General features: G+C 38.8%; 1 protein-coding gene across 1 annotated transcript in view; it reads right to left on the bottom strand.

Moving 5' to 3' along the window:
- The window catches only part of NOL10 (nucleolar protein 10), a 74,036-nt gene extending 56,976 nt beyond the window's left edge, over positions 1-17,060 (bottom strand). Inside the window, exons 1-10 of the mRNA XM_039887853.1 lie at positions 16,893-17,060; positions 14,943-14,988; positions 12,937-13,035; positions 9,878-9,955; positions 8,655-8,692; positions 7,653-7,789; positions 6,889-6,954; positions 5,535-5,595; positions 2,570-2,655; positions 194-272 (exon numbers count right to left, since the gene is read on the bottom strand). Of these exons, the coding sequence (XP_039743787.1) occupies positions 194-272; positions 2,570-2,655; positions 5,535-5,595; positions 6,889-6,954; positions 7,653-7,789; positions 8,655-8,692; positions 9,878-9,955; positions 12,937-13,035; positions 14,943-14,988; positions 16,893-16,958 (756 nt within the window). The 5' untranslated portion in view covers positions 16,959-17,060. The remainder of the gene's footprint in view (positions 1-193; positions 273-2,569; positions 2,656-5,534; positions 5,596-6,888; positions 6,955-7,652; positions 7,790-8,654; positions 8,693-9,877; positions 9,956-12,936; positions 13,036-14,942; positions 14,989-16,892) is intronic.
- Between the last annotated feature and the right edge of the window lie 2,312 nt (positions 17,061-19,372).

The following is a 19,372-nucleotide window of genomic DNA, read 5'->3' as shown; positions in this document are numbered from 1 at the left end:
GCCAGATCAGGGTTCTTCCAGGTGCTGAGAGCGCACAGCCCTCCGAAGTACTCGCCCCACTCTGGCCCAAACGACGATGCCTCAGTGTCTGCTCCCACGGTAAATACGTGGGTGAGTTTCCCACGACACACACACACTGAAATGCTAACTTAAGTGTGAAGCTTCTGACCTAAACATATTTAATATACATTACCTGCCCTGTGGATGTTCCAACTGCCATGGTCAAGGCACCGTTAAATTTCAACGCAGAGATTGTTGGTAAGCTGTTTATCCTGTAAGGCAAGATACTCGTCTTCCGTATACATATGGCCAACCCTTCCAAATAACAAATTCATTAAGCTCCACTTCAATTCTAAAGGAGAAACTCGTATTTCTAGCCTTCTGCTTAAAAGGCAACTGTAGCCACACTTCCTTGATCAAAATAAAAAGTTTTATATATAATCTACCTTTAAAAATCTGTAAATAAACTTCTTCAAAAACTGCAAGAAATAATCTCAAAGTAGCTACAAACACCAAAAAAAAAGCTTTTGAAAATATAAAACCAATGAAAAAGAATCAGTATGACAATATCTTTTAATTAAGGCAGGATAAGTTATTTATAGAAACATTCCCTTTTCTGCTTAAAAGGAAACAATATTTTACATTCAGGCATGGGCAGACCCATTCCCCTTTTTAAACTCAGCTATGTCAAGGTAAAGTAAAAGACACGGGTCGAAATGGGGACCCCGGAATCTCCAAAAGTAACAAAGAATGATGAATGGTTATGGCCATGCATCTGGAATCTGCTTCTCATTTGGCAACCAAGACTCTCAGCACAGAAAGCAGCGATCTGTGGTGGAAAGGGTGCTAGACAGCAAGTCGGCAGCCGACGGATGGTCCTGATTTCAAAACTTACTATGTGTCCTCCGACCAGGTCCTAGAGCCCGGGCCATCGACTGCTAGCATCTTTGTGTCTCTTACACTACCTCAGGCCTCAGCCTGCAACTACGATGAAGCATCAGTGTAAAACCCCAAGGCCCTCATGCACATCACCTGCAGTCATTTACTCTTCAAAATGAACTCCCTAATCGATTTTCAGTGCAGTGATATGTTATTTTTCTTCGCTTATTCAAACTCTTTTGTTTCTTAATAAAATTTTTTTCATTTTCTTCATAGGTACTTAAGTTAATTCTCAGTATTTTACAATTTTTGTTATAAATAAGAACTGTTTCCATTGTATCTTTCCAATTGGATATTGCTGATAAATATCAAAGCCACTGATTTTGTACATTTACCTTGTAACGAACTTACTTAACTCTCATATTAGTTCCTATAGTTTTCCAATTGATTCTATTGGGTTTCTCGGGCAGATAATCATGTCATCCGCAAAAATGAGAGCCTGTCCTCCTCTTTCCAATATTTAGTTATTTCTTTCTCTTACTGTATTTGGCTCTGCCTTCCAGAACTCCACTCTGTCAAATAACAGGTGACACCTTATAATGTTTGTGTGGGAAAAAATTAAGCTAAACATAAAAAAATAAAATCACCTGAAACTAAATCAGCAAGAGAAACTACTTTTAACATTTTGGTACACATCCAGATTTCTTTCTCTATGACTATATGTACATCTTATTTTTTTTTAATGAAAATATGATAAAACTCTATTGCATGACTTGCTTTTCCACTTAACAGTATATCCAGAATAACTTTCCTTAGAAATAAGTATGCTTTTGCAACACAACTCTTAATGGCTATGTATGCCATTGGTCGGTATTTCCTCATCTGTAAAATAAATACAATAACAGTACGTACATCAAAGGCTGTTGTTCTGAACATTAAATAAGCTAATTTATGTAAAAAACTCAGAACACTACCTCGCAAATAGAAAATACTATCTGTTAGCTATTATTTCTACCAAACTGTATTTAATCAATATCCTCAGGCTCTTTCTGATTACAGCAAGTAACCCCAGGCCGGGGGTCTGACCAGGAGCGTGGGAGTTTGCATGCACATTAATACACACATAGAAAAACGCCTGAGAACATATGTACCAAAGCGGGCAATAGTAACCACTCTAGTGAGCGGGAAGGGCAGGAGGCTTATACCTCTTACCAATTCAGGCTTCCAGAGGTTTTCATCCCCCAAATGTGCACTACTTTTCTAACTGTTTTAAATGTAAGAAGTGGCAAACAGGAATAAGAAAATACCGAGACACTTGCATCCCTCCACCTGAGAATTCAAGCATCTCTTTTTGCTCGTTAACTGCAGTGGTGGACGCTTGGTTCCATCACTAGAGCCTACAAAACTGGAAATATAAATTCCTACAGTGTATGTGTTTTAATAAAATTCCACAGCAACTAAATAAGCACAGTATTCTTTGTAGTACTTTAGAAAGGAATCCCATCTAGCTTACGTACCTAGTGAGCTTCTACAGGAAAGGATTTTTACACAAAACAATCACAGAAACTACAACCTCAGATGTAAGTCTAAAGAATTTTATCTTGAAGCAACTGATTTTAATTTAAAATGGAAACATCTGTTTATATCAGAAGCTGATGAATATTTAAAGTGCAAATTAACTTCTACTTACTCTGAATCTGCTGTGACACTGCTTAATGCACAGTCTAAAAGGCCAACTCTACTTCGAGTTCGTGGGTCCCAGCACTCCACTCGACCCTAAATGAACAAAAAACAGTAATTTTAAATAATGGCTGTTACTAGAAAATTTTTAGACAAACACCAAAAAAAAAAAAAAAGCCTGATTAACACTGGATGAGATCTTCTAGGGAATAAGAATTTAACATTTTACAGTATACTCTTTTAAATTAAGTGTTTCCACTATGAGATGAGTTTCTTTTATAATAAAAAAAAAAAAAAAAAAGAAGAAAAAACGGTTTAGGAAAAAAGTCCAAAATGTGAAGGGTGACTCTTGACTGGACCCTGGTTTGGTTGGTGGGGTGGAGGGGAAACGAGTTGTGACAGACATTTTGGTATAACCAGAAAAATCTAAATAGTTAAATATTACTGTATCGGTGTTAAATATTTAATATATGAAACTGTTTCAATGTTAAATTTCTTAAAGATAACAGTATGATTTAATAGGGGAAGTCCGTGTTTCTAAGAAAAACAGAAGTATTTAAGGCTAAAGTGTCATGTCTGCAACTTAGTTTCAAATGGTTCAAAAAACATGCTATATACACACATTTTTTAAAAAAAAGAAAGCAAATATACAAAATGTATATAAGTGATCAGTGAACTAAGTTTTAAACTTTTCAGAAGGTGTAAATTTTTAAAAAATAAAAATCTGAAGGAAAATAAAACAAAAAAATGAAAAAAAACCCTGCAAACAATGGAGCAATGGCATAATCCATTTAACAGAACACTACACAGTCATTCAAAAGAATGACGTAGATACACATGTACTAGGCATATGTCCACAATCCGTTACATAAAAAAGCAGTTTATTAAAAAATGGGATGATCTCATTGTCTTTTAAAAAAATGTCTGTGCAAAGAAAACCTCTGCGAGAACACAGAACAAATTGCTAGCAGTGTTTACCTAAGGAAAAGGTTTGGAGTGGGGCGGAAGAGAACTACACTTCTCACTTTTTACCTTCTGTATTGTTTGATTTTGCAATGATAAAAAACCATAAACACACAAAGATTTTAAAAAACTTTACTATATTAACCAACTCAAAAGCAAGACCTCAAATATACTTGGAAGGCTAGATCTCACTAATCACTTCCTATTATTACAAATGTGTCTGTCACAAAGATAAATAAAAGAGATTTCTCATAGATCATATAGATGGTCAAACATTCCATGTCTTCTCAAAATGAGTTAATAGATCTTACGGACATAAAAAAGAAAAGTCACATTTAAAAATTTAAAAATGGGCATGCAGATAAATTCCAGAATAAATACAAAATGGTTTCACTAACCATATTGATTTTCTGTGACCAAAAAGGAATATCGCTATTGCTAAAGCCTACCCTCTAACATACTTCAAAACACACAAAAAGCGAGTCCTAAGTCTCTGATTTTAACATTATGCTAACTGCCACAGAAGAAATCAAAATCCGATGTATCATCCAAATTGATATAAAACTGAATTTTTAAAGTCTGGCCTGCCTATGGATATCAAATTTCAGACCTCCCAACAACCCAGGCATTTCAGCAGGGCCCGCCTTGAGGCTGGGCAGGGGTCTGAACCCCTCAGTCCTCAGGGCTGGCCTTGGAATAGCTGCTAGAACAGCCTGCTCTAAGACACAGCTGCCCTTCCAGAGCGCATCTCTGGGCACCCAGCCTAGGTTGCTCCGTAAAGACTCTATTTAAAAACCACTTTTTAAAGAAAACTATTTTAAAATTTCACCTTGATAATCTCAAAAAACATAATTAACAAGAGAATGCTTCACTGGCCTGATTTAGGCATAACAGTATTATAACACAGCAACATAGTTTTATATATTTCCATTAAATCAACATCACGTGTCCCATTTCAAATCTTAATCTCTTAACATAAAGATATTTTGAGTAAAAAGACCTAAATTTCATCCACGTGGGATTGGTTTAATAAACTAAAGGGCCTTCGAACAATGAAATCCTGTCCACCTGTTTGAAAACATTAGTTCAACATTATACAAGTAATCATAAGTACTAGTGTATACAGATGCACATTTATATGCCATATTATGTTAAAAAAAGCAAGTGGAGAACCATGGTATAATTTCATTTTTGTAAAAATCTTTAAATATATTTTACTAACATATATGCATATCCGCACACACACAGAAAAAACCCCGAAAGGATAAACCTGCAAACCATTACAGAGTTACCTCTGGGGTGCAGGATTTGGTGACTGAAAGGTACAGAGGACACATTTTTAATAATACGTTTCTGACATACTTGTCTTTTTTTTTTTTCTATGAGTAGTTAACAACACTGTAATTTAAAGTGCAAATCTAGAAAAATAGTTAACAAATCTGAAGGACACTGATTCAAGGTATAGTCGTTTAAAAGGAAAACGTTGTGTATTTATTGAATGCTACTATCCAGGATGTTCAGATCATAAGCCTACGCGCCTTTACAGCTTACAGTGTTTCCACACAGGTTGTTTCACGTGACTCTCACCAGCACCTCTATGAAGTTGGCGAGGTAAGTGTGTCTCCATTTCACTGACGAGGAAACAGCCACAGGGAAAGTAATTCAGTAACGAGCAGCAGAGAGCTGAGACTCCGACATGCTGCCTCCTGTTAAGAACATGGATGGCTGTCACGCTGCTCCCCAGGAGCTAGGATCCAGCAATGACTTGCATCAGGCTTCCCATGATTAATGTCGATGCGTGCCACATCAGACACTTTATGGGGCGCGGCTGCAGACACGGAAGAGCTGAGTCCTGTGTGCACCACTACCGACATGCCGCCAAAAAAACCAAGTTTCCTGTTGCTATGTGAGCACTCTGCTCCAATGAACCAAGCAACTGTCTTTAAATAAAACTCCATTCATTATCAACTATAAGACAACTATTTAAAAAGATAAAGTCAACGTATGCTTACCTCTATTGTTCCTGTGGCAAACAAGCCATGCACTGAATTTATGTCACACACATTATTCTCCCTAAACCAGTAAAGCAATGAGGAAGAAAGTATTAGCATCGACTTGAGGGGGAGGGATAATCTAAACTTTCTAAATAAGCAGTCAACCCAGTTCTGCAGAGAAAGAAGACATGCAGATTCTCGCTTAACTGTATATGAAAACCCCCAAGGCACAAAAGGGTTAACTGCTTGGTATATAGCCACCAGAGTTTCTGTTCCCCAGGGTGACACTCTGTCTGCCAGTGGATGCGACAAGGAAGGACTTCCTTCCGAATTTCTATTCCAGGTTCATTCTACTTCCTCAATATATCTTCTCCCAAGGCAAAAAGAACACAAGCTATAACACTGCCAACGCTAAGGCTTAACCAGGTGAGGCCTCACTTTCTTTTACTGTGATGTTCAGCACAGTGACCGGTTTACAAGACACTCAATTACAGCTGTTATTATAAACAGGAAATGATGTGGCTAAAAAGCAAATTTTTATTATTCAAAAATGCATCATGAAGTTAACATTTTTAAAAGAAAATAAGAGCACTTCATGCCAATGTGAAAACAAAGACCAAGAATTCACCTAGTTTTTATCACTACTTATTCTTTCAACCTTTAAAACCTTTTCAAAGAAATAAGAAAAATGCAACAAGTTCTTTATGTACATGGATGAGAAGTGTTTCACCTTCCACCCCTTACTAGCTGTGTGACCTTGGACAAACTACTTACCCTCTCTGAGTCTCAGCTGCCCTATCTGTAAAATGGAGATAATAATAGTACCTACTGTAAAAACTTGTTATAAGTTTAAAATGAGTCAATATATACATAAAATAATAATGCCTGGCATAGTAAGCGCTTTCACTATTACTGCTGTAATGTTATCACTCAACATTATTGTCATTATGACGTTCATTCCCAAAGGATTTTTCTTTAAATAAAAGTGTAGACTATAATGTATGATAAAAGGAAAACTTGAAAAAAAAATTTCTGCTAGCAAAAACATAAAAATTAAAAACTTTTAAATGGTCCTCCCAGTTAATTCAAAATTTCTCCACGGGAAAAAAAATATCACAAAACGAAATCATGAATGAAAATCTAAAGAACACTACAAAAATTAATGAAAAAGTGAACTTTAAAAATTAAAAATTTTAAGAAATCACCAGGTCTTTTAGAGAATTTTTTAAGAAAAAACCTGAACAATGCTCTTTTTATTAAGTAGCCCTGGGCATCGCTTAAATGCAATGCAGATGACTTGATGACAACTTGAGCATCTGGCTCCATCTCCTGGCCAAAATAAACACAGCAGCAATCTTTAAAAGATACTCACGCAGCATCAGTTTGTAGAGGATTTAGGTAGCGTCCTTGTTCCAAGTTTAATCTATAAACTTCAGAGCTGCAAAGTAATGCATAAAGTTAAAAATCTAGTTCAATTAAAAATAATTTTTAGAAATATATATACATATATCACTCATAAGGCATCACTTCCCTTTGTAAAACTAATATAAAAATGTACTCTGAACCTAAAAAATAATCACCTTATTTGTGACTTTGTTCATGTATAAAAGTTAAACCACTCATGTGCCAAGGAATTGGTATTGTCATTAGGTAGACTATTATATATAAATAACATGGATAGATCAAAAATGTATCTATATGTGTGTATGAGAAAAGACTAGAAGGAAATAAAATCAAATGCTAATAAGGGCTTCCTTTGGGTGGCATAATTATGTTTTTTTCCTTTAATCTTTTTTATATTTTCCCAATTTTCTAAAATTGATATGTATTATTTTTACAATCATATAAGAAGGTAGCATTTAAGAATAAAAAGTTTTTAAATGCCAAGTAATGAGGCTAAGAAACTGACTTTGCCACCGGTGTGACCTATTAGGCTACCCCATGGCTCTCTCTAGATTTAGAGCAATGTGCTAATATGAGTCAAGGACGCAAGTCCTAAAAGAACCAGTCGCTATGGAACCACATCCTTTGAGCAAGAGAAAGGCAGGGATCGTATGTCTTATTCTCTTAGTTGTTAAGAACAGAAGTTGTGTAGGGAGGTAGAATGAAAAAACAAAGGGCGATTAGACCCAATACCTTGCGCCAACAAAGTACAAGTCACAGGATGGATAATGGTAAGAGAAATCTCTCCCGAACTTCGGTATTCTGGTTTTGTAGTAAAACCCTGACTGTGAATGGAATTCAATGTATCTGTCATTATGTAAGAAGACAATCTGAAAATTAAACGAGAAAATTAGTTTGCCGGGTTTCTAGGTAAAGTGTTTATTAGGTCATCACTGAAACTGGCAAAATAAGAAAACCTCTGATCTTCTTTCTCTCTGTAAACACACACATGTAAATACACACTTTTCCATCACGATTAACAATTGTGATTAAGACTCGAACCTCTCCAGTGGTTACTTACCGCCTTCCTGCATCCTGGATAGTTTTTCGGCAAACCTTACTTCTAACTAAAAGACTTAAAATCAATGCCCTTCATTTATCTGGCACCAACACTTAACAACCTAGAGTTCTGTTCAGTAACCAATGAGTAATTGCCTATTTTACTTAAAAATACATTTTAATCATCTCACACAGGGATTGAAAAACTTGTGTAAACTGAACTTTAATGCATTACGAAGGTATCTTTAAACTCTGCAGATGGTATTTAAAAGCAAATTTATCGACATCTAGATCAAATACATTATAAAATTACATGTCGCAAAACACATGACAAATGGCTACCACAGGCAAAAGGATAAAATGTTCTCCATGGTTTCCAGAACTAAAGACAATATATAAAGCCAGCAGCTTAGAAAATTTTCCTTCAAGATGACATCTGACATCACTCTACAGATAAAGTTTTATATGTGATATGGAAAATTAATTTTGATATTAGACTGACCAATGGCTCTCAGTTGTATGTATTGTATCATATATGTGACAAACTAAAAATATGCTAATAGAAAATGACACATTTTATTTTACTAACATATATCCACTTTTAATTTAATGATAGGAACACCATAAAGTTATCATAAAAATAAATTCCATTCATTCATATCTTGAAGCTAGCTAGTACAAACTAATCAAACATACCTTTGAATAGTCATCAGACAAAGTTTCAAAAGTGACAACTGAAAAATAAGAAATAGTAGGAAAAAATACAATTATCAATCCACGTTTTTAATAAAAATGCAAACTCGATGCAAAGATACTAATTCGACACAAAATTATATAAAAATGCTGGGTTTTTCCTCTGTGATTTTTTTTTTTTTTGCCCCTATATAAAACAAGAACAAAGTTGCCATATTATGTTGCCCCCCAAAACACCAAATGGAAAATGAAAACCTTTATAATTTCTTAATACTGATCAGCTAGATTTCTGCAGAACTGAAACGAATTAAAAATAGATAAATTCACAAAACATAACAATGTCTAAATTTTGCCATGGTTTTTCTGAGACGTTCAAAATAAAAGACATTAAGGAACATTCAAAAATTGCTTTAAAAAGGTAATAGTAATTTTTTACTCATTCATAATATATTTTCTAAACAAAAATAGTGAAAATAGTTGTTATTAGCAGCACATCAAGTTTTTTTTTAAGGGTGAAACAACAGGCTACATATCCTATTGCTTTTTCCTCTCGATCTCAAACATGAAGTCACCTGATAAAAATATCTGAAGGTTCCCATTTCAACCTGCCCTCCATGGTAGGCAGAATTCTGAGAATGATCCCCACTGACCTTCCCTCTTGTATAGTTCCCTCCTCTGGAGAGTGTGGGTGGGGAATCTGTGACTGTGACGAGACACTGCTCCCATAATTATGTCACATTATATGGCAAAGGGGAGATTTATAATCACATGCGTTTTCTCTGGCTGGCAGAAGGAGAAGTCGGAAGGAGAACAAGGATCCAAAGACCTGTTGCTGGTTTGAGGGTGAAGGGGACCTGGTGATAGGGAATATAACAGCCTCTAGAAGCTGAGAGTGGCCCCAGGGTGACAGCCACCGGAAGTGGGACCGGGGTCCTACAACAGCAACAAACTGCATCCTGCAGACAACCTGAACGTCTGCAAGCAGATTCTCGCCCAGAGCCTCTCGTGAGTTCCACCTGGCTGACACCTTGATTTCAGCCCTGAGCAAGTACACAGAGCCTGGACGGACTTCACCTATGGAGCTGTGAGCTAATAAATGGATGTGTATGGTAATTTGTTACACAGCAAAGAAAAATAATACATAACCCATTACCGTTTTAACAAACAGAAAAGCAGCCAAATATAAAAAGCTATTTTCTTGAATTCAAATTTAACTCCTTACTTACCTTCTGAATCTAAACACCTTTCAAACTTCAAGGATAATTGATAGGTGTCATAGCATCGAACCCGAGGTTTATATGTTCCTACAAAAAAATTAATGTGTTGTAAAACCTAAAGGACATTACTTTTCATTGTCAATATCCTGCAGGTACATTGAGTATACTTTTTGTTCGAGGTAAGTAGGACTCACTAGAACCTAACAAAGGAGAAGAATCTAGAAGCAGCCCTCCCCAACATCTCAAGGAGAAAATGAACAAGGGATATAAACAAGCAATCTATACAAAATGAAATATAAGTAACTAATTTACCTCGCATTCTAACGAAGTACATTAAAACAAAATCGTTTTTGTTCATCAGAATGGTACAGATGAAAAGACGGTTAATGCGGTGTCAGTGAGGGTGTTAAAAAAAGTATGTTCGTACACTGTTGGCGACCAGTATAAACTGTTACAACGTCTTTGGAGAACAATCTGACAATATCTGTAAACTATGTGATGTTCATACATCTTGAATCTGGATTTCAACTTATGCAAATTTCTCCTAAAGAAACACATGCACAAGTGTACCAAAGACATGAAGAATGTTTGCTACTGTATTGTTTACAAACAGCCAAAAACTGAAAGCAAATAAAACGTCCACTGATAGGAAATGGTTAAATAAACAATGGTAAATCATCGTATAGCTCATAAAGAGGATGACAGACCGACCTGCAACTAACTACTGGCATGGAAAGCTGCGGAGAGCATTCCGCAGCGCACGTCGGTCCAGAGAGCACGGGTGAGCTGCAGGAGGGGGCACAAGGTCCCATTTTTGTGAAACTCAGCAATGATAATGTCAGGATTTTGTACAGAAAAAAGTTGGAGAAACAAGCACAGTGCTTATTTATCTCTATGAAGTGCAATTTTAGGGCTTTTCACATTCTTATGTATTTTTATAATGTTTGCATTTTATATTAGTTTATCATGTTTGCAATCAGGAAAAAAAAAAGACAGATTTTTAAAACCAATAAAGATATTTTAAAAAGAAAGAACTGAAGTAGTCCTATGTTTGCCGGCATGTACCAAAGCCCAAGATCTCATTTTAAAATAGTAGAGTATATAAATTTACACGCGTACACATCCTACGCAGTCATACGCCACTCAACGACGGGGCTCGGTTCCGGGGCTCGGTTCCGAGAAGTCGGAGGAGAGCTCATCGCTGCGTGACCGTGCCGCAGCGCATGCGCACACACCCCGGCCGACAACTGTGACCGCGCTTGCTGCACTTCATGCCACGGACAGCGAGCACAGACACGTGAGTGATGCGGTATGCCATGATGTTACAACGCTGGGACATCGCGAGTGACAGGAATTGTCGGCTCCATTATAATCATACGGGACCACAGTCTGTCACTGACCAAAACACCGTGATGCGGCACAGGACTAAATATAGTGTATACGTTACATGTTAGCATATATGTTACATGTTATATGTTAGTATATATGTTATATGTATACTACATATAATAGCATGTATATTATATAATATGTAATTATATATAAAAATATATTAATATATATAAAACTATATTTTATGTATATTCTAAACATAAAACTGGAAGCTAAGAAAAGTGGATAGTGTTAATACTGAGAACTGTTAACAGAATAAGATGCTGGCATGCAGATGTATAAAAGTTCTGTCAAATAAGAGAGTGGTTGGAGAAGAGATATAGATGGATAATGATAAGCCAGCAAATAAATGTGGGCAATACACGAGATGGAGATATATATGTGTGTGTGTGTGTGTGTGTGTGTGTGTGTGTGTGTGTGTGTGTGTGTAGTGGCAAAATTAAATTACTCAACCATTTTTTTGGTTGTGATTTTGGAATATATATATGTATGTGTGTGTGTATATATATATATGTGTGTGTGTGTATGTATGTGTGTGTGTGTATATATATATATATATTCCAAAATCACAACCAAAACTGGTTGAGTAATGCTATTCTAAATTATGATACACTGAATGTTCCTATATTCATGGCTTTTTAATACTGATGAATACTGCTAATATAAAATGTTAGTGACATATAAAATATTAAGTATATGATACGCAAAATCATACATTAAAAGTGACCTTTCTTGAAACTCTCATTCATTGTTGGTAGGAGTGTAACATGATCTGGCCACTGTGGAAAAATGTCTGGCAGCTTCTCATCAAACTAAACACCACACGCCCCGACCCTATTTCCTAGCGATGTCCTCGAAATAGACTTGTACGTAGCGCTTTATCAATAACAGCCAAAAAGTGAAAATAGGCCAGGTGTCCACCAAAGGGAGAGTGGATAAATTAACTGTGCATTCCGACAAGGAAATACTATTTGGTAATTAAGAAGAAAACACTGACACACCTAATAATGTGCGAGTCTCAAATACGAACCCTAGGGGAAATAAGTCTTACACAGAAAGAATGCATAGCATATGATGGCATTTACATAAAGTTCTAAAACAGGCTAAACTTGTTCTACAGTAAAAAAAGAAAAGTCAGAGCAGTGGCAGCCCATGCATGGGTGGGAGCAGGATCGACCATGAGGGGCATGAAGGAAGTTTCTGGGTACAAAGATTATTCCATATCTTGATAGGGGTTTGGGCTAGCCAGGTGTATGCACTTGTCAAAACGCATCAAATAGTAAAGTTTAAATCTGTGCATTTCACAATATGTAAATTTTCCTTTAAAAAAGCCATAAATAAGTACTGAACTCTAGTTAATGATTTACACGCTGAGGCATTTAGGGGTGGAGTATACTGATATCTATAAGTTGCTCTGAAATACATTCAAAACCAGGATGGACTGATGGATGGGCAGAGAGATGAACAGACAGATATGTGGTAAAGTGAATACAGCACACTATTGGAGAATCTAGGTAGTGGGTACATGGATGGTCGCTGTACAATTTTTTCAATATTTCTGTATGTATGAAATCTTTTTATAATAAAATGTTAGGGTAATTTCAAAAAGTGACCTTCCCCACCACAGCATATCCTGCTATGAAATATATATAAATCATCACCAAAAAGATGCTTACCGGTTGCTAAAATATATTGTCCATCTTTTGACACCTTAATAGTGGTACAAACAGTAGGCATTTCAAAATCCTGAATAAGTTCAATTCTCCTACGGACATCTACAAAGAGAAAAAATAAATAGCTGGTTTAATTATGATGTGCTAATTCCGTATGACAAGAAGACAGAGCATGCAGAGCTGTCACTAGAAACAGGTCACAATTCCCAATCAAGCCTTGGGAAGGCACACCAGCACAGCCCTATCCACTACACACAGGTTTTTTTCTTAGGACATTATTTTTCTAAGCCAAGTATCTTATTTTTACCTTTCCGAAAGGAAAAAGTACCATCATTAATTGAAAAGAAAAAAAAAAGTCCACAATAGTGCATCAAACGTCCAGTTTTAAGACGTGGATAAAGAGGGAACAGAATAAACACTAAACTGCTTCATTACTCAATCATGGCTAAAACACATATCTTACCATTTTTTTATCCTGAATAATAACAAGTTTAAACCTTCAAAATCTTAAGTATATATAAGAAACGGCCACCAGGCTGCCTCTGCAGATCTGCAGTTATGAGGGTCCAGGCTGGAGGAAGACTTCGAGATCTTTCTGGGTCAAAACTCTAACTCAGACTCTCACAAAAACTGGTTTCTTCCCACAAGAAAAGTGTGGAATTCTTGCTGGCTGCCGTCACAACAATGTGCCTATTATGAGAGCTGTTCATGACTCTATGGCACATTATTGCCTTGATTATTAAACACAAACACAAGATTTGGATCAAATGAGCAGAAGGGGCCCACTCAGTCTGGAAGACACATAATAGTTCTGAGATGGGCTGGGAGAAATAGTCGGTGAACTATTTTTTCCTCTAAATAATCTGAATCTGTTTTCTTACGCTCTAGAGTACCGGAGTAGAATGGCAGAATCCGAAGAAGACAGAATCCGTAAACAATACTAAAGCAGCAATTTTTTGTTTTCCTTTGATTTAAACTTTAATTTTCTAACTTCAGTAAGAATAAAGCCTACTCTTCTAAGATGCCTGCCTTGGGTTATTTATCGCTTATGCAGAAACTCCTTCAATATCTTTGGTCTTTGATTTTTAGAGAATAACTTAAATAAAATATATGAGAAGATAAGTCATCTTTCATATATGACAAGTTAAAATGGAGAAAATGTAACGAAAATTTGTCTAAAATAATTGAAATTAAAAACTGATCTTATATCCTTATCTTCTCTGCTGCCATAACTTAAAGAATAAAAAATCTTCTGCAATAATCTTTTATTGTTCATGCTCATATGTCCTGTACATAAAATTACTTCGTTCAGAAAGAAAATGTTCATTGTCTCTGTATCTCAAGACTGACAAACAGATTTAACAAATGAAAAGACTTCAATATGCTGGAGGGCGAAGCACTTGTGAAACTGTTAGGAGACAGTCCTCCTTGGGTCTCAGCACTGCTACACATCTTGCTGGGTATGGCAGGACTGCAGGGTCCTGGCCACTCCTTTACCTGACCATTTATCTATGCCAGGTGAGGTGCCGTGTCTCCTCTGGACAAGGGCAGGCTCGCTTCCGGCCCGCTATTACAGCATGGACTTCCCAGGTGTTCCTCAGCCGTGACACAAACCCGCTGCATGCACAGCATCCATGTGGGTCACGCTGAGCGTGCCCGTGGCACTTAAGCGCAAGGGGAACTGACAGAGAGACGCTGCCGTGGCTCAGACCAGCTGCTGTGCCGCCTGAGCGACGGCGTCCTGGTCTCCGACCCAGGAGTCTTACATCTCCTGCTATTACCCATGAAACAGTAACAGGCCGACTTGTTAGGTTGTAAGTAGGTAAAGCCAAATCCCACACCCACCAGAAACATATCGACCTTAAGATTTCTTAAGAAGAAAACGGACAAAAAGTTTATTTTCCACTGCATTTGTGTGAAACTTCACCTAAATATGATAACAATATATAAATGAAAGCTTTATAACATGGATCATGAATGTAGCCAAAGTGGGAAAAAATAACACTCACCGACATCTTTCTTCTGTAGTGCTCTCTTCTTCCGGTCAGAAAGCCACTAAAGAAAATGAAGAGACTTTATTTTAAAATGTATTTACTTGAATTGTTTTTTTGTTGGCAAAAATAACACATGCTCGCATTAAAAAAAATTTTAAAACCTTATAGGAATGTACAACCTAGAAACTGAAAATATTCTGTAATCCTAACCCCACTGTTAACATATCTTCGAGAACTTTTCAACTTTTGATCTTTTTTCTACCTTCCCTCTCCCCACCATTGGACTCAGTTGTTCAGATCCAAAACCCAAGCATTCTCTCAATTCCTTCCTTTTCTTCACCTTAACTTCTCCTCACCACCATACGATCCATTAGCAAGTCCCATCGGCCCACCTCCAAAACACCTCCCGAATCCCACCGTGTCTTAGCATCTCCTTTGCTTATTCTAGCCCAAGCCGCTGAAGTCTCTCAGCTGGCCTGACTCATCCCCCTCATACCCCGTCCCCTCCCCCAGTCACCCTCCCCAGCTACAGTAATTTGCCACACAGCAGCCCAGTTTAAAATCCAACAATAACTTCCAACAGCACTAAGAAGAAAACCCTAACTTCTTACCTGGGCTTAGGAGGCTGGGCTCTCCAGCCTCACCTGCCCCGCCCCCCTCACTCAGCATACCACAATCACACCTGTGCCTCGTCTGTTTCTCCAGCTTGCAAGCATATTCCCACGGTGAGACGTTTACGCTTTCCATTCAGCACTGAAAACTCTTCCCGTTACCTTCACACGACTGGCTCTTTTCCGTCACCCAAGTTTCTGCCCATATGTCACCTCTTGTCAAGAAGCCTTCCCTGAAGGCTTTATCCAAAACACTGCATCCGCAACAGCTCTCTTCCAGGCACTCATCACTCAAAGCACTTATTATCTGAAGTTTTCTTATTTGCTCACTTATTAACCTTTTTCCAACAGAGAAAGGTATCTGGCATGTTCACCATGTATCCCAAAACTCAGAGCAGAGCTGCCCTGCACACGGTCACTTCTCAACGAATGTGCAGAATGAACAAAATGAGAAAGAGCACATGTGAAGAACAGGTGAAGGACAAGGAGTTACTTAACCTTGAATTCTTGAGAAAGAATCTAATCATTGGCTCCAAATCTTTCAGGGGTAGACACATGGAAAAGAGCTATATTCATATTCATCCTGATCTCCAAGAGCAGGGCTCAGACCAACAGCATCATGCTATAACGTGGCAAGTTTTAAAACCGCCATCTAACAAGTAATCTCAAAATGGAAATGAGCTTCGGAAAAAAGCTTCCTCTCACTATAAGCGCGAACGGAGACTTGACCGCCAGTTATAAGAAATAAAAACCAAACTGCAGAACCTAAGTGCATGACGCTGGATAAGTCAGTCAGCCTTCCCCTCATCGGATCTGTTGCATATTTTAAACACGAGAAGATTAAGAATCACTGATTTCCCCAGCTCCTTCCAACTCTGATGTCCTAAGACTCAACGAAATCAAGTTAAGTTCAGCAAGTTTCAAAAATAGTGCCATCTACACCATAAATTCTGCAGATGCAAAGTCTGCATTTCCCTTTCTCACTACTGTATATCTAGCACTTGGCATATAATAGGTACTCAACGAACAGCTGATGGACCGGCATTAAAACGAGGGAGATATGTCTGGGAACAATCTGTCCAGGTTTTCCTCCTCGGTGTGGCAAGGTCTGTGAACATACATAGAAATCCAAAGGGACGCGTCCTCGGCCTTAGAGAACTTCACAAAAGTTCAAGCAAAGCTCATCGACCCTGATCACCCCTCGGCCCAGCCACTGGCGCGGTGACAACAGTGTCCTCCTCTACCAGCACCCGGACCTCCCCGAGTCGGGGGTAGATCCGGTCCTAGCTAAACAGGCCACGGACAGAGCCGAGGAGAGGGGAGGCTGCCCCGCGAAAACCGCGGAGTGACTCACCTCGGGAAGGGACTTGCCGCAGCTGAGACTGTAAATCTTCACCTCGTTGAGGCTGGAGACCTGCATGGTGGCGCGGCGGGGCCGGTGACCCCCGTTCCGGTGCGGGTGGCTCTCCCCGCGGTGCACGCGAGCATCAGCTCCCACCGCTCCGCGGCGCGCGGCGCCGGCGCAGGCTGATGACGCACTTCCGGGTCCCAGAACGCCCGGGGCCCGGAAGAGAAAGTAGCGGGATAAAGGAGAGGGGGCGACCCGGTCGGTGGAGGATGATCCTCTGGCTTGGTTGCAGGGCTGGTGGCGACCCCGATACGGGGAGGGGCAGGAGTCGCTCTCCCTCTGCTCAGTGTCCCCAGCGGCAGGAAGCCCTTAAGCGTCTCTGCTCAGGATGAAGTGTCGCGGCCCCCGGCGGGCTGGGCTGACCCGAGGCCTTGCGGGCTCGGCAGAGGGGACCCAGCCAGCGAAGGCGGCCGGTGTGCGAATTCAGAAGGGAAGTGATTCTTTTCTCTCCAGTGTTCTGCAACATTACATTACAAATAAATGCTCTTTAAAATTGGTGTGTTAAGAATTATTTTGGTCTGGATTTGTTTGACATTCGTCAACTAAGGAGGGTTATACATGAAAAAGCATACTTAAAAAAAGAAAATAGCAAAAGGAGTGGAGATCAGGGAAGGAGTGGATTCGAATCTGGTTTTTTTGAGACGGGCGTGTGACAGCAACGACAGACACAGACCCTCACGTACGCATCGTTTCACAGACTCTGTTCATCTTCCAGTTTCTTAGTGAACCGCTTTTACTGTTGCCCAGATCTGAGGACTTGAGAATTCTTGGCTTCGACAAAAATGAGGGGAAAGAGTAGGTTAACGGCAATCAAATGGGCCTTTTTGAAATTGGAACATAGTACTCATGGTGTAACAGAAGGGTCGTTTTGAGCACATGCTATATCAGCTCATGGCAGGTTGAGGACCTCTGGGTTAAACAATTTTGTTTCTATTTCACCTGTCCTTAAAGTCCCAGTCCAAATTCTACCTTCTTCCTGAGACGTACTTGGAGGAAACATGCAGGACTGCCATCCTCCTTGGGGAGGCAGTGTGGCACGGTAGAAAGATCATCCTCCTTGGGGAGGCAGTGTGGCACGGTAGAAAGATCATGGGCTTCAGAGGGATAATAGGCCTTTTAAGCAAGTCGTAAAAATGGAATATGCTTGTTTTCCAAAATAATGCAGGCTGACTTTCAAGAAACCTTTAATAATTTTATGCAAAAATACTCCTTTTATTATTTTTGAGAATATTGAAAAACCCATTGCCTGTAAAGCACAATATTATCTGTCACTCGTGTTATGTATTAGAAATAGGATATATGATATATCCTACCCCTAACCTTGATCATTAAGGGCCCTAGACCATTTCACTTTTATTCAACCCTGTTTCCCACTGGCCGTTAGATTTGTTTTCTGTATCATTAGCATTAGTTTCGTTATTCTGGTTTTGAATCTTAGCCTATGCTAACCTGGACTCCCCTTCTTATATCCAGATTCCACCAGCTCCTCAAAACTCGCCTTTTGAGTATTTTTTCTCATTCTATGCTTTCACTGTACTGTGTAAATACCTCTACGGCAATTATATCTTTATTGGTAAATAGCACACTTTCGGTTAATATTTCTTAGTAAAAATGAATCAATTAATTATCACTCCTCATCCTGACCCAAAGTCCTAATTCTTTGGTCCATACATTTTGGCCTTTGGTAATATTGAAAACGGCGTAGCTCTGTGCCAGGTGATTATTTTTTCAAACAAGTCCATTTATAAATCTTGTCTCTCTTACAAGAAATGTCATAGCTTAGAGTCAGAAACCACATGCGAGGGAACACAGTGTATCCTGTGAGATAAAGCAAGCTGTTCTTGGTCCTCGGAGCCAGAATGGCTCCCATCACATAGTCATGGCCTGGGGGCTTGACCTACTGTACTCCAGGGTTGCTTTCCACTGAGGACGGTGCAGTCTCTCCAGTGTTTCTAGGCTCACAAGCATTCAGTCCGTGGGATGTAGTGCTGTGTTAGATGACTAAGCTTGGAACCAAGAGCGCAGGCTCCAGGGGCATACTGCCTAGGTCCACATCCTAGCCACCCTGATCACACCTGGATAGAGCAAGGGAAGTTAATCTTTCTTTGCCTCTGGTTCCTCACTTGCCAAACACCCTTTGAAGGGCTGTAAAGATAAATGTAAAGATAAATGAGCACATGCCATAAATCACTGAGTCCAGGACATCTATTTTTAACATCCTTGAAATTGGGATGGGGCTTGTGTACCATGCATGTTTAATTGACAGTATTTTTCCCCTCTAGTGGTACAGGAGGTAATGGTGCATCTTAGAGTTAATGGACTTTTAGATTCAATAAAATACAGTACACATGAAGGACATAGAAAGGTGCCTGATAGAGTAAGCACTATGTAAGCATCAGATAGTATTATTTTCTCCCAGTAACCAA

The sequence above is a fragment of the Pteropus medius genome, unplaced genomic scaffold (assembly GCF_902729225.1).
Source record: "Pteropus medius unplaced genomic scaffold, Ma_sr-lr_union100, whole genome shotgun sequence".
NCBI classification, from domain to species: Eukaryota; Metazoa; Chordata; class Mammalia; order Chiroptera; family Pteropodidae; genus Pteropus; species Pteropus medius.
This window is presented reverse-complemented; position numbering and strand designations above follow the sequence as displayed.